The sequence below is a fragment of the Callorhinus ursinus genome, unplaced genomic scaffold, assembly GCF_003265705.2.
Source record: "Callorhinus ursinus isolate GAN/ISIS: 27379988/994484 unplaced genomic scaffold, GSC_fseal_2.0 scaffold2, whole genome shotgun sequence".
Classification (NCBI taxonomy): Eukaryota; Metazoa; Chordata; class Mammalia; order Carnivora; family Otariidae; genus Callorhinus; species Callorhinus ursinus.
The window spans coordinates 71,320,473-71,337,036 of record NW_027397064.1 but is presented as its reverse complement, the minus strand read 5'-3'; the positions used below and the strand labels follow the sequence as shown (position 1 = coordinate 71,337,036).

At 38.9% G+C, this 16,564-nt stretch overlaps 1 protein-coding gene across 5 annotated transcripts in view; it reads right to left on the bottom strand.

Annotated features, from left to right (window-relative positions):
• The window catches only part of ACVR1C (activin A receptor type 1C), a 129,036-nt gene that overhangs the window by 22,811 nt on the left and 89,661 nt on the right, over positions 1 to 16,564 (bottom strand). For 4 of the 5 annotated variants that reach the window (XM_073883904.1, XM_073883903.1, XM_073883896.1 and 1 more), the window contains one exon: positions 3,354 to 3,593. The exons of the other annotated variant lie outside the window; for it this stretch is intronic. In XM_073883904.1, the coding sequence (XP_073740005.1) occupies positions 3,354 to 3,593 (240 nt within the window). The remainder of the gene's footprint in view (positions 1 to 3,353; positions 3,594 to 16,564) is intronic. 5 annotated transcript variants of the gene reach the window in all.

The window sequence follows — 16,564 nt, the reverse complement described above, 5'->3', positions numbered from 1 at the left end:
TTTCTTTCTTTCTTTCTTTCTTTCTTTCTTTCTTTCTTTCTTTCTTTTTCTTTCTTTCTTCTTTCTCTCTCTCTCTCTCTCTTTTCTTTCTTTCTTCTTTTTTTTTTAAACCAGGGGTTGTAGAAGCTGATGTCTGATGGGAAGGCATCTTTCAGTAATGTCACCACCCATCAGAAGTGTTATACTGGGACAGGAAAGTAGCAATTCACCCAGTCTCTCAGAAGCCACCTGAGACACAATCCATTCTCAGAAATAGTCCAGCAGCACATCAGTCCACTTTCCTTTCTTGCAGGTATTCTATCTCTTTGAAATGACCCGGTCAGGGATAAGCTTCACAAGTTTTGGTTTCTCAACATCTAACAAAACTGCCTTTACCTAAAGTTTGCTGGCCCAATTAAGAGAAGGAAAGAGGAATCACCTGATTTCCTCCCAATGAATGAGCTTTCATGATGGAAACTTTGCAGCAGCTAGACCCATTCTCTCTGATTACCAAAGACAATGCTGCCATCAGGTACTTCCAGCCAGTGCTCACTGCCAAATGGATGTAGCTGGCTTTGAGAAAAAAGTGCCTAAAACTCTTTCAAATTGGTCATTAAAAAAAATCATCTGTGCTTGGGTACATGGACAGCTTTCTTTTTAAGAAAGATCTTAGAATAAAGGTAAGAGTCCAACAGTCAATAAACCCCGATTTAGGTTTAAAGAGGCACAAAAACACCAAAAAAATCTTAATTTTATTTTTTTTATTTCATGTCCTGGCTGATGACTACTTTCTTAAACTAAATATCCAGTCTCCAGTTATAAAATCTCTATTACTTTTATTTGAAAGGGAAATTCTTAGTCACCTTAAATATATTCAAGGAGTAGCTCTAAAATACACATTTCTACTTAACATCTTCAGATGAACTGAAATGTTTGGGGGGAGTATTAAATAGATGGTTATTTAACCACTTGAACTTTATCAAGAAATTATATAAGGTTTCAAGGAACTGGGCACAAATCAGAGCTCTCTGTGCTCATATTTTGTGCCTAGAATGTCACCGGGCTCAAGAAATCAGTACACAGTGGGCCCCAGGATGTAATAGTCAAAGAAGAATGAGTACTGATTCTGAACAGCTTTACTTTGAAAGGAAGAACGTCAGCTTTCTATGCAATAATTTAATTTGGATTTTAGTTCTATAAACTTTGCAGTTTGGAGACGTTTTTCCAGGTATGCCTCCTTTGAAAACATGTCACCTAATTTGTGCAGTGATGGCATAAACATTGAGACCTTGGCCCAAGACAGAGCAGGTGATCTTGCCCCCAGAAGCAACACATTCTCTGGGCTCTGTGGATGACCTAACTGGGTCTGTCTTTTCTGGACCCTTTGGTGAGTCTAAAGCTGCTTCACGTTAAATACAAATGCTCATATAAATGCTGCTGCCTCTCTGTCATTTGCCCTGTTAATTGTGCCTGTCTGGATGCTCCTAGAGGCCACGGGCTGCGGGGTTTCTCAAAGTCTGTTCAGGGTAATAATCCTTAATGATCCAAAGCCAGAGGGGACCCGGGGGCTCCTGAAGTGACCCACCTAGGCTTACCTTAGTTCACATTTCTGCAGTACCACATGCCGACAGGATTTCTGGACATATACGTGAGGTCATTTTAGAAAAAGTTTGTTATTACGGAAAAATCTGCTTTGTCTCCAGAAACCCAAAATGCCCTCATATGACTTGTACGATGAGAAAGGCTCATTCAGGCCATAAAACAGCCTGGTCTTTTGAATTGCTTCACCAGGGGTTCTGGAGTTCCATTAAAGAGGAATAGACTTATCATACTACCTTAGCAAAAGCCCACACAGGAGTACTGCGCTGCTCCCTATCATCTCTGTTTCTGTGCTTTGGAATACAAATGTAGGGATCCGAAGGGGTACGTGCACCCCGATGTTTATAGCAGCAGTGTCCACAATAGCCAATCTGTCCATCGACAGATGAATGGATAAAGAAGATGTGGTCTATATATACAATGGAATAGTATGCAGCCATCAAAAGGAATGAGATCTTGCCATTTGCAACAATGTGGATGGAACTGGAGGTATTATGCTGAGCGAAATAAGTCAATCAGAGAAAGACATGTATCATATGACCTCACTGATATGAGGAATTCTTAATCTCAGGAAACAAACTGAGGGTTGCTGGAGTGGTGGGGGGTGGGAGGGGGTGGCTGGGTGATAGACATTGGGGAGAGTGTGTGCTATGGTGAGCACATGAATTGTACAAGACTGTTGAATCACAGACCTGTACCTCTGAAACAAATAATACATTATATGTAAAAAAAAAAAAAAAGAAGAAGAAGAAGAAGGTAGTAGGAAGGTAAAAATGAAGGGGGGGAATCGGAGGGGGAGACAAACCATGAGAGACTATGGACTCTGAGAAACAAACTGAGGGTTCTAGAGGGGAGGTGGGTGAGAGATAGTTTAGCCTGGTGACGGGTATTAAAGAGGGCACGTACTGCATGGAGCACTGGGTGTTACAGGCAAACAATGAATCATGGAACACTACATCAGAAACTAATGATGTGGGGCTCCTGGGTGACTCAGTCATTAAGCGTCTGCCTTCGGCTCAGGTCATGATCCCGGGGTCCTGGGATCAAGCCCCGCATCAGGCTCCCTGCTCGATGGGAAGCCTGCTTCTCCCTCTCCCACTCCCCCTGCTTGTGTTCCCTCTCTCACTGTGTCTCTCTCTGTCAAATAAATAAATAAAATCTTTAAAAAAAAAAAACTAATGATGTAATGTATGGTGATTAACAAAACATAATAAAATAAAAGTTTTAAAAAAGAATACGTTCTTGGTTTTAATTTCAGGTCAGCTCCCTGTTGACTTCACACACACACATCTCAGGGGATACTTCAGATTCTGAAGACTTCCATTACCACAAGCAAAGACACTCTAAGAATACCACTTTGCATAACTAACATTTCTCCCCCAGAACTCAGCTCCTTAAATACAGTAACTTTTGTGCCCGTGAAACATTACTAAGAGAGCAACAATGATTATTACTAACCATAATGGGGGGGTGGGGAAGGGAGAGAAAAGAAACTCTTTCTCGCTTCAGAAATAAATTCTAAAGGAATGTAAAAATGAGAATCTGAATACCTAAAGGCAGAAAAGGCAACTGAGAAGACTTAATTCATTCAGCCATGATAGTTGGTTCTCCTCATCAAATCCAAAAACAAGTTTCTATACCAGAACTTACCACATACCACATCAAGCATTCTAAATGATGCAATTCATAATATTTGGGCCCTTTTTGTTAGATTTTATTTTTATTTATTTTTAAATAAGAGCTTTCTTACTGCGAAATGGACAACAGGCACATACCAGAGCCAGATCCAGAGGCAGTCACATCGTAAATCAGATCTTTTAGAGTTTTTCCAGCATTTACCAGATTGCACTCAGAGAGGGGTTCCTCCACATTCTGTCTCTTTTTCTTCCTGTTTGTGCATGGTCGACCTTGGCATGCCCAGATTGTCAGCACCGCTGCCATGGACAGGAGGCAAACTGGCACAGTAATGACAACGGTCAGCTCCATGGGTCCGAGTTTGGGGGCATTTGGAGATGCTTCAGTTAAAAAAGAAAGAACATGACCATAAATCAACCCATTTGAGATACTCTGGAAATTGGAAATGTGATCACCAAAATCTCACATCTTTGATGAGGAGCCACACACTATGCACTTACATGAGTAGGTAAAGATTCTCTGGGGGATAAGCAAAGATGGGGAAAGGGAGTCGAGATCAGGATGCACCCGGAATAATTATGCCAAGTAACCATGGGAGCCAGAATGAGGATCATGGAAAGCACCAGTGCGTGGGATCCTTTTTACATCCTCCAAGGCATTTGACATTTTTCTCTTATCTTCTCCCCATTTTTCAGCAGTCCATCCTTTGAGCACATTCATTCATTCACGACACAAATAATTACTGAGCTCCTGCAATATGTTGCCACTATTCCAGGTGCTGAGATACACCAGTGGTGGTGAGAGCCAAATCCTTGCTCTCATAGTGCTTATGTTCTCACACGCCCACTAAACACATGGATATGCGATACCCAAGCAAGAGGCCCTAAGCACGATGATGAAGCAGAGGCGAAAGCGCGTGATGCCGGGATGCCCCTTTAGAAAGACTGCTCCCGAAGGCTGCTCTGGGAGGAGGTAGGGAACAACACCAGGAGGATCCCAGAGAGGTGCGCTCTGGGCAACGCGAAAGCAAGTGTATGGCCCCGAGATGAGGCCCACTTGGGCTGCTCAGGAACAACCCTTGCCTAGAGCGCAGTAAGCCAGGAGAAAGGCAGAGGACAGTAGGAGGCAACCAAGGGAAAGAGCATGTGGGGTCTGGTAGGCTGAGCGAAGGACTGTGTCTTCTATTCCAAGTAGACGCTGTCTCAGGACTTGGAGCAGGCGAACTAACGATGTGATCTCACTTTCATTCCACCGGGCCGCAGAGGGGCCCAGGAGTAAAAGCGAAGAGACCCATGCAGTCATCTAGGCAGGAGGGGACGGGATGGTCTTGGCTGAACCTTATCTGAAAGAGTAGCACTTTCTTCTCAGTCCCCGTTCATTCTCTATACCCCTTTACTGTTTTGTTTTGTTTTATTTTTATTTTATTTTATTTACTGTTTTGTTTTAATTCCTGGGTTGTATCACTGCCTGGCACGTGGTATATTCATGTTTTTATTTATCTATTATCTGATTCCCTCCAAAGAACGTAGGTTTCGTGAAAGAAAGATTTTTGCCTGCTTTGTTCTCAACTATATCCCTAGTATTTACAACTGGAGATGATTAATAGATAGCTCTTGAATGGCAGAACCACTAAAAGTTCTACTAGTTTTGCTCTTAATAAGTAAGGGATAAGATGTTTAGTTTTAGAAAAATAAGCATGATAATTGAAACCAAGTAACATAAGGATATAATTTGTGACTCTAATAAGAAAATGCAGATAGCCAATTTTTCCAGAGCTCTTCTTGCACTTAAGAAATCTTTTTAATTTAGGGAAAATAGTAAGCCATGAAAAATCTATTATGACAGATATTTTCTGTGTTTTGCAAAGAAATTATTTTGACACTTGAAATGAGCACATAGTTCATTTTCTCTTCATTCACTAAAGACAACCTTAGGATCACCTTAATTTTATCTCCACGTCCTATCATTAGGGATGGTGATTTCTGTTTTTAATAAACCTTAGGAGGTATTTGATAAGAAGAGAATTCTGGAGTCTTATCTTCTCAGACACCAAGGAGAAGTAGAAGAATGCAGGCTTTGGAGAAAGAGAAGCCAAAGTGAGCAGACATTTTCTCCATTTGTGGCTATAATGCCTTAAGCAAACTCACCCTGCCGGAGCTGACAAGGCATACCAAGAGAGAGGGCTGCAGACACACATGGAAAGCAACAGCACAACCCCTGCACCTTAGAATCTAAACAAATGACAGGGATAATGGACTTTGTGAATTAAGCCGTTCCTCAGACTTCCTTCTTTGCAATGACAATCCTGTAGAGCCTATTATATTAAATGCATTTACATTTTACTTACAATATGTCAACCGGAATATGTAAATATACATGCAAAACAGATATTTAATTCTCAAGGAAAAGGAATGGAATTCCTCAAAAATGTGTTCATATGAGTATCATTATAATCCTAAAAATAGGTTTTTTTAGGATTGATAACTAAGAGTTAAAACTGTTAAGTGAACTCTGGAAACAAACATAATCCATGCTCTTCTACTTTGCCAGGGAATTCTGCCAGATCACCAACTTTCCTTCTCCAGAGTGTTTCAGTATTCCTCTGACGTCATCCGAAGTTGTATGAGAACTTGGCCTTGAATGTTCTCATGACAAGATGCTAAGAGTTCTTTGACTTGACTTTGCTTTAGAAATCATTAACTGTGGTACTTGCAACTTCTACCGTTTGCTGTTATAGAAGGGTTTTATTATCCATTACACAGTGATCTTTCAAATCTACATTTCAAGTTGTACTTATATCTTTAGGTCCTCACGATGGTATTCTAGGAATTCTATGAAAGCCACAGAAAGCACTTAATTTCTTGCAACCTACATAAACATCTGCTTAAATATATTTTTAAAATCAAAATAAAATTTAAAAAATAAAATTCCACTATTAGATTCATTTATATGGCTGTATCTTATTTCAATATATGTTATCAGGAGCTATGCATATAAACATTACAGTTAAAAAGCTTGTTGATTGTCTTCATTTTAGTAAAGCACTATTAAGCGGAGCTCAAATCATCACTATGGCAACCAATAAAGAGGCAAAAGGTCAGCAACCCTGAAAATAGAATACTCTCTATAAAAGTGTACTGCTCTAGTGAAGGTTACTGCTCTCAGAGATGTTTATTACAGATGGGCAATGTTTCTACTTTTGTGAACAAATTTACTGATAGGAGTTAGTAATAAAAAAAGATTACTCAGCTAGAAAAAGGCTAGCAACAACATCCAGAAAGAGCTCCTTAAACACTGAGCAATTTTTAAAGCAAACATTTGTAAAACTATCTTCTAAACCAAATGTTGATTGTAATCTCTACAGGAGATAAATGAAGAAAAACTGTAGTCTACACCCAATGAGTCATGGCAAAAGAGATAGTAGTGCAGTTAAGAATACATTTTAATAAGTTACCTTTGATGAGCACTTTATTTTTTCTAGCAGGTTTTACATTCTCGATCATAGGAGAACTCTTATTATCCCATAATTTCCAATCTGAGATTGTCTGGGCCAAATGAAATGCATGCTCCATATTATAAGCAGTTCCATGGGGGGATATGTTAATCCCAAAAGTGAGGTCTGGGGAACGCTGCATTGTCCATTCATGTTATTTCATTCCCGAGCAAATTAAATGGAATAGAATGGGGGGGGGGGGAGAGGAAGCACCAGCCCAGAGGGGTGAGAGCCTAGGTCACAAATATCTCCCCTGTATAAGCTCTATGATACACTGAATCGAGACAACATAGGGAAAGGAAGTATTAACAAGGCAGGGAGAAGGGCACATTGACCCGAATGGGGCAAAAGGTGGACAGCTGGAGAGAGTCAGGTGAAAGGCAGACGAATGTAAGAAAGTAAGATAAGACAAAACAACAACCGAAAAGGAAGAAAGGAAGGGAGGGAGAGAGGGAGGGAGGCAGGAGGAAAAATTTTTTTAAAACATTTTTTTTGTGTGTGAACTTTGCAACTTCCCCTAGAGATCTGAATGGAACTATTGATGGTGAAAGTTAATGGCCATTGCCAGTGCTCAAATAAATTTCAGAACTAGTTTCGATGCCTCAACTCCTCCAAGACAGTGCCTGCTTGCCACTCCCCACTTCCAGCTTTAGGGAAGCAGTCCTCAAGATGAAAAAGATAATAGGGGCATGATCCGCATGTTTCCTCTCCTGCTGACCTCTTCTCTTTCCTTATTAAAAGTCATTTTTGTAATTGCTGATGCTTATGGGATTTATATGACCTTTAAATTAATTAATTTATATCTCTTTAGTATATGCTATTAGGAGATGACTGAGAACTTAGTGGAGCTATGGACTACGCCAATTGCTCCAAATGGCCCATATTGACCATTGGCACGGAAATCTTGGAAATGTCTACATTCCATGTAAAGACACATTTCTTCATTATATTTGAACGACCTTCAACTGACTAGAAACTACGACATTACAAGGGAGTGAGGAATAGAAACTCTTTGAGAAGGGACATGTGGGTGGTTCAGTCGGTTAAACAACCAAGTCTTGATTTCAGCTCAGCTCATGATTGTGTTGTGAGATTGTGAGTTCAAGCCCCATGTTGGGCTCTGTGCTGGGCATGGAGCCTACTTAAGATTCTCTCTCTCTCTCCCCTTTCCTCTGCCCCTCTTCCCCCTCTCTCTCTAAAAAAAAGAAAAAAGGAAAAGAAACTCTTTGAGAAGAGAGTGCCTGAAGACATATGTACTGGCTGAACAGCTGTTGAAAAACAAATTTAGACAAAGAAAACAGAGGTCTCCATCCAAAATGAATTTTTGTAAAACTTTATAGTTTAGTGCTTCCTTCCCAGAAGCTGCTACAGCAAATAGCCCATAGAAGTTGAAGAGGATCCAAAACACCCCTAAAGAAACCACAGACTAATTTAATATTAAAACCACTCTTAGTCCTTTTATTAAAAGTTTTGCCCCAAGTGAAAAGATACTGTCTTGCAAGATTCTATTCATGAATGTATAAATATCAAGTCTTCAACTGCCTCCCCACCCTGCCCGCCCACAAGGGGAAGCATTTATTTTTCCGGTCTGGAGCATGTTCTCAGGTAGTAAGCCAACCAAAACAGATAATGCTGCTTGAGATGCTTTCTGATGGGTCCTGGCACATGGAAGAAATGCCACCAGGATCAACTGAATGCTGTGGTCCATCCACCTACCCTACAAACCCTCTATGACACAGGCCTGTGCATCAATGAAAGGGTCTTTGTTTAGTTTAGTTCACAGGTTTCTGGGGGAAATTGTGGAAGTAATATCTGCAGTTGAAACAAAGGAATACATTGCCTCTAAGACATTCAAAGCTACCTTGTTAATTAGCTCAACAGGAATAATGTCATTTGCCAAAACCGGAATGACATGCTAAGCACTGAGAAGTCTCCCAAATCTTCATGATGAACCTCCTTTAACCTGCCATTTCAAATCATCCTTGAATGTGGATACTATCATTTCAAACATGTGCTTGATGGTAATGAAAATACATTTTGTAATTGGTTTCTTACTCCTCTACTAAAAGACTGGATCCAAATGGATTGCTTTGTATGATGCTGCACCGAGAACAACCCTCTAGGACAGATGCCAGAAAGTGGGGCACAGTTCACATCCTTATGGAATTTAAATTCTACTAAGGAGTACACGATCCATCTAGGGAGAAATTCCAAAGCAATTTCGAAAGTAAAAATATGAAGACAACTTTACATAAGAGCAAGGCAAGTGGGAGATAAGAGAAAGATCATGATGAAGAATTCCATTCATGATCATTCAGTCTAATATAAAACCATACGGAACTGCCCTTACACGTGGGAAGTGGACGGGTCTCAGTTGCTAAGTCAAAGATACCGGTTTTATTTGTCTGACGCTCCTACGTAATTCCACACTCACAAATTCCTATTTCTTCACAGTGACCCTTATAAATGTCATCAGGAATAACCCAGTGAGAAGTGAATTTGGTTAGATCCCTCCAACATACTCTACTATAGGGAACAGCAAACGGTCACCCTTCTCCACGGAGCAAGAATAATCACATGATTATTTCTGATCAACATGAACCTCAAGCAAGCACTGAACGAGGGCAGAATATCATCTAATCTAGAGATTCAACGGAGCAATGAAGGTGACAGAAATAACATGAGAAGAATATTCTGCCTTTTAACTGAATCAGAGGAGCTACTGATGGGGCCATTCCACTGTTCAGTGTTCAGTCTGCGTATGGCTGTTTCCATCCACCGTCTTCTCCTGGAATGATTTCATGACTTTATAGCACGCAGGTCGCACAACACAGCAAAGTATTTCCTGGCAGTTCTCCTTGTGTTGCTGGGCTTCGGGGAATATGCGAGGAACACTGGGTATCTTCAAATCTTCTCTTGTCTACTTTTGTCTGAATTTAAGAATAATAATGCTTTTATATGTTAAGGAATTAGGAATGTGAGACTGAAGAATATCATCTTTGGCCCAGGGTCTGTAGAATGTTGACTTCAGCCGAGATGAGATTAATAAAATGTAGGAAGGAGAATTTAAATCAGCCCCATAGTTGTTCTTAACTTCAGTGCATGCACTGAGATCAGTTTATTATCTGTCATCAAAACATATTCTCAAATGATACACATTTGTAAAAAAATTAGATAGTTAACTACTCAAGGAATATTTCAAGATTTTTTTTTTCCTTAAGCCAAACTTTTACATGGAAAACATGAAAGATCCTTGGAAGTAGCACCTGTATCTCCTAGCACTGTTTTCCCAGCTCACAGCAAAGACTTGTTCGGGGGAGACATTTAAAAACATTGACCAAAAGGGAGAATTTAGGCTTCTCTGTCCTGAAGTTCATGCTACTATAAACTCTCCCACAGCAAACACACTCACACAAAGCAGCTTGTTCACTTGGAAAAAAGACTGATGTGAAATAATCCTATTTTGACCCAGCCCAGTGTCCCATACGTGATAAATACCCAAAAAGTATTTCCGCAAACAGGTAATAGTATTTACATAACTGAGAGAGTAGGGGCTCACATCGCGTGAAATCCTCAATTTAGAATTGATTATAAATCTTACTTCCAATTTCCCATTACATCCCTATGAATAAAATTGCATAATTGAAATCAGTGTACTTATTTCCCGAGATAGGAAATGCTTCCTATATTAGACTTTAAAAGCACAAGTTTGACTTCTTTGTATGCTTATATTTCATAGCACTTTCCCAAATATAAAAATCATAGCACCTTGCAGTTTACAGAGGGGAAAAAAAAAAAAAAAAACCCTGTCTGGCACACCTGTCAGGTGCGCACTGCATCCTCACAGGATAAGCTATAAATGGATTTGTTCATGTGATGGCAGAACAATTCCACAAGGGGTCCCGTGAGTATTTCTCAGCAGGTAGATGTCACCTTAACACTGACTAGAGCAATGAATTGATTTAAAATAGAAAACCATAAGAAAGTTCGAAAACAACAATGAATTTTTTAAAAGATTGTAGATCACAAGACGTTTAAAGTCCCAAAAGAATAATACGATCAGAATCTGCAATTTTTATAATTATAGCATCCTTTGAAATCATTAATTTTTGATAAATCTAATTGTAATGTTTTGGCAGTTTATCTTCCTTCAGATGTAATCCTTCAGTTTGGTTTAAATGAAAGTCTAATTTAGACATGTACCTAATCAATATGCATTGTTTACCTACCCTGACTGATATAATCAATTTCCTTTATTCCTCTTTACACAACTGAGAACAGAACAGGAAGGTGGAAATTGTGCTGAGGTTAATAAAGCACCCAATATTTTCATATTGTGCATGACTTTTCTTTACTGAAACCAATTATTTGGAAAGCAAAAAATATAACATTATTAAAATAGGGTATGAAATCTGAAAGAAAATTATTAGTACATTTACCCTTTCAAGCACTGTATGTTTTGGTAGCAAAATGGGAACAAAGATACTTGGAACTTGGATGTTTTTGTTGAATAGCCGATTTCCATATGAAAGGTGGTAATTAGTGCAAGCATGAACTAAATAGCGATTCCTATCAAAATTAACCCAGTAGGGATGCCTGGGTGGCTCAGTCAGGTGAGCGTCTGCCTTTGACTCAGGTCACGATCTCGGGGTCCTGGGATCGAGCCCCGCATCGGGCTCCCTGCTCAGCGGGGAGCCTGCTTCTCCCTCTGCCTGCCTCTCTCTCTCTCTCTGACAAATAAATAAAATCTTTAAAAAAGACCAGTTTCTCTTGCCCCGATTTCCTGACCTTATTCCGTAAGACTTTTCATGGAAAGTTTTAGAGTGTTCTTGATGGTATCTGACATCAGAGCTATTTCTCTGAGCATGTCTCTGATATCACCTAGAGTCACAAGAAATCATTTGTTACAAACTGAAATGCAATCCAGCCATGAGAGAATCAAGCCACAAAATGTGATTCCTTCACAAAGAAAAAGACATCCGTTTAATAATCAGAGAGAAAAGTAAGATATAAAATTGTATTAAACAGAATAACTCAACTATGCTGAAGTAGAAATATACTAAACTATTGACAGCAGGAACTCTAGGCCAGTGGGTATAAGCTTGTTACATACTGCGGTGCCCAGGTGGCGCAGTCAGTTAAGCAGCCCACTCCTGCTTTCGGCTCAGGTCACGATCTCAGGGTCCAGGGATCCAGCCCCACATCCAGCCCCAGGTGGAGCCCTGAGTTGGGCTCCATGCTCAGCGGGGAGTCTGCTAGTCCCTCTCCCTGGGCTCCTCCTTCTGCCCCTCCCCCTGCTTGTACTCTCTCTCTCTCTCAAATAAATAAATAAATAAAATATATATTTTTAAAATCCTGCTACAGGGGCGCCTGGGTAGCCCAGTCAGTTGGGTGACTGCCTTCGGCTCAGGTCATGATCCTACGGTCCTGGGATCAAGCCCCACATCAGGCTCCTTGCTCAGTGGGGAGCCTGCTTCTCCCCTGCCTAGTGTTCCCCCTGCTTGTGCTTGCTCTCTTTCTCTCTCTGTCAAATAAATAAATAAAATCTTAAAAAAAAGGAATGAAAATTTGCTACATACTGATCAAATGAATCAACAGGGAATGCCCATGTCCACTAAGGAAGAATGAGTTACTTCTCAGTTTCCACTAACAAATAAATGAGGAAGAACTCAAGGATGCCATACCTGATTTTTCAAGACAAACCAGATATTTAGAAGTTTTATATTAAGACTCTTAATTTTTAACGATGTAAAGAAATTCACATTTCTTTCCTTTTCCAGAAACCGTAGGTCAAACAAAACCTGTTTGTGGACTGGATATAACCCATAAGCAGACAGAACTCTGGGTGACTTGTTTTGTTGTTTTTTTTTGTTCATTAGAATTGGGTTTAGCTACAAATAATAGAGGAAACTGGACAGAAGTTTCCTCTTCTCAATCATGGAAAAGAAACTTGAAGACGGGTAGTCCAATGTTAACAGGGTGACTCCATGAAGTTTTCAGTCAGGCTCCTGTCAGCTCCCGCGTCGCCACCCCCAGGGTGCATCCTCATGGTCCAAGGCAGCCACTAAACTCCAACTTTTACATCCAGGCAGCAGGATGGAGGGTGGCATAAGAATGTGCCAGTCCTATTTTAACGGGTCTTCTCAGAAGTTTTCCAAAACACTGCCATTCATCTCATTTGCCAGAACCTAGTCATATGGCCACACTTATCTGTAAGAGCAGCTGAAAATATTGTCTGTTAGGTGGACAGCTATATTATCAGTGAAAAGTCTAGGTCCTGCTACTAGGTGGGTATTGGAGGAAACAATATGTCTTTCTTGAAACACTTATTTACAGGCATAGTAAACTTTGATCTATTAGATTTTTTCGTTAGAAAAAGAACGTATATGCAAAGAAACAAGTCAGACAGTACTGTACAACAACTGATAAGGAAAGAGTTACCTAATGGCCTCAGCTGTTCAGCACTCCAATACCAACTCAGATGTTCATAGAGTGTATAACCTCAACTCAAACATTACTTTGAAACTTGATGTGTTGTTCTTTTGTTGTGAAATACAGTGAATATACAGAAATGTACATACATTATATAGGTTGAGTATAAAAAGAATTTTAAACTCCATGCCTCAGCAGCCCCTCATCCCCCTTCCCCCTTTTTCCCCACTCTGAGATATCACCACATGATCACAACCTTATTCCTTCACCAAGGGTAATGCTTACCCTGATTTGAGGAATAATGATTTCCTTAACCTTGTACTGTGGTTCCCAGCATCCCTTTTCATATATGGTTCCAGGTTCAAGTTGGCATATTTGCATACATGTTCATAAGACAGCTCATACTGTCTTCGTTGGGTTTTTGATATCAAGAGTATGCATAAAATGAGTGAAGAAGTGTTTCTTCTTTGTCTACACTTTGGAAGAGTTTGTGTGAGATTTATCTGTTCCTGGAAGTCTATCAAAATTTTCTGATAGAACCTCATGGGCTTTGAAATTTTCTTTCTAGAAATATTGCTTACTACCTTTTTCAAACTACTGATTCAGATTCTCTATTGTCATAAGACTATTCAGATTTGGTAAATTACAATTTTCTAAAAATTAGGTTGTTTGTAAATCATCTTGTTTCAACCTTATATAAGTCTCACTAATTATTTATCTACTTGTTCTATCAATTACCAAGACTGTGGCAAATTAAAATCTCCCTCAGAGATTGTGGACTTCTGTATTTCTCCTTATAGATCTCAAAATATTTTATTTTTGAGTCCCATTCTTAAATACATAGAAATTTAAATTTATTAAGAATCCCTGGTAGGGCACCTGGGTGGCTCAGTTGGTTAAGCAACTGCCTTTGGTTCAGGTCATGATCCCGGAGTCCCTGGATCGAGTCCGCATCAGGCTCCCTGCTCAGCGGGGGGGTCTGCTTCTCCCTCTGACCCTCTCTTCTCTCATGCTCTCTCTCACTCTCTCTCTTTCTCTCAAATAAATAAATAAAATCTTAAAAAAAAGAATCCCTGCTAAATTGAAACTTTAATCATTATAAAATGACCCTTCTTAACTTGAGGACATTTTTTTTGCCTTAAAGTTAATTTTGTCTGCTCTTAACATAAACTAACTTTTTTTTGTTTTAAAATATGTATGGTATATCTTCTCCATCAAAATAACTTCAACATTTCTATAAACTTTCATTTTTAAGACATTTTCAAAACAACATTTAATTGGATTTGTTTTCTCCAATCTGGTAATCTGTGTTTAGTCTATTTACATTAAATTATTTTTGTTTAGTTATTACTGACATTTGGATGCTTTCTTTTTGTCACATCTATTGTGTGCTTCTTTCTCCTTCTCTCTCTCTCTCTCTCTTTTACTTCTTTTGGATAGTTTTTATTGCTCTATTTTTCCTATTGTGGATTAGAAGGAACATAGTCACACTCTACTAGAAGTAATTTAGAAATGACAATAGGGACACTTCAAAGCATAAGGAGTAACAATATCTTTACCCTCCACTTAGACAAAACAAGGCCCCTAGAAAATATTGATTCCATTTACCCCACTCTTGACATGTATGATATGCTGTTTTTATATTGAATGACCATTTTATCTTTTTTTAAACCCCACAAGACATTGCTGCTGTTGTAGATTAATATTCTTTAGAATTAGTCACATATTTATCACTTTTTTTGCTTTTCATTCCTCCTTGCATGCCAGAACTTTGGTATAGTTTCTTTCTGCCTGAAGTACATCTTTAGAATTTCCTTTATCAAAGACTTTGATAATGTGAAACTCACCTATTTGTGTTTTTTATTTTGAAAATGTCTTTTACTTAACCTCATTCTTTAAAAGATATTTTTGCTGGGTAAAATTCTGGGTTACCAGTTAATTCCTTTTAGAATATTGAAGATGTAGTTCCACCTTTTTTCTTTTTCCTTTTTGCTATTGAAAAGATAATGTCAGTTCTTCTGTAATTCCTTTGAATTTCATTTACCTTTTTGTCTGTCAACTTTTAGGATTTTGCTTTGTCTTTGGTGTTCTGCAGTTTTATGATGTTATATCAAGGTTTGTCTCTTTATTTCTCCTCTTGATATTGATTGAATTTCTTGAATTTATAGATTGGTGTTCATCAATTCTAGAAAATTCTGAGCTGTTACTTCTGCAGAGACCGCTTTTGCCCAAATCTTTCTCTCCTCTCCTATGGACCACTATATAAAACACACGTTAAACCTTTTTATGTGTTCCTCTATTTGTTATCCTCTCTTCCATATTTTCCATTATGTATTCTCTTACTCCATACAAAATAACTTCTTAACTATATTTCAGATGCCTAATTCTCTCCTTATACTAATTGTTGTTAAATCTATCCACTAAGTTTTCAATTTTTGTTACTGTATTTTTAATTTTAAACAGTTTTATTCTGTTATTGTTCAAATCTGGTAGGTCACTTTTTTATAATCGTCTCTTCTCTAAAAATATTTCCAAATCTGCCTTATTTTTTAAACAGAATATTGGTCTATAATTATTTTCTGATAATTTTGATATACGAAACCTTTGTGGTCTTTCTGCTGTGTGCTCTTTTCTGCTGGCTCATGCATGCTGCCTTGCATCCTTGTGTGCTTGGGGAGCTTATTCTTCATTATATACTGCTTACATTCTTGAACAAGTCTCTGTTTTATCTGCTTGAGACCTAACATTAAGTCCCTTCCTCTAGAGAGCTGGTACTTTCTTCTGGCAGACTTGGGGGCACTAAAAGTCTGGGACTATCTTAAAGAAAGTTTGTTCTCTGGAGAGTCCCTGTACCACTCAGGCAATGGGAACACAGGCCTAAAATCCATGTGATGTCCAGGCTATGTGCATATCTTCTCAGGAATAGGTTTTTTGTTGGTCTTTCATTTTTCCTGCTCTGCTTAGCGAGAAGCCCAAACCTCCTCCCTGGGGTTAGAAGGAGATGGACTTATCTATAAACTTGCAATAAGCAAAGAGACCTTTGATATCTCTGCTCAACATGGTGGCTTCTATTAGATGATCCAATTTGAGCAAATCACATTTCTTAACCTTTGTCATCCTTCAACCTTGAGATCCCTGTTAATAAAACCCAACATTTTCCGTATTAGAAAAAGCAGACACACATGAGGAAAAAAGTGTCAGATAAAATTATCAGAAAGTTATATAATAATGTCTTAATAATAAGGGTGTTTACCGATTCACATAACAAGAAATCTGGGAATAGGCTGGTGACATTGTTGAGTCTCTTTGTTAATAAATCATAGAACCAATCTACTCCCAGATTTCTGATCACGTTGAGTTAGTGAACTCCCTTATTAAGACATTATTATGTAAGTTTCTGATACTTTTAGTTGAAAATATCTTGAC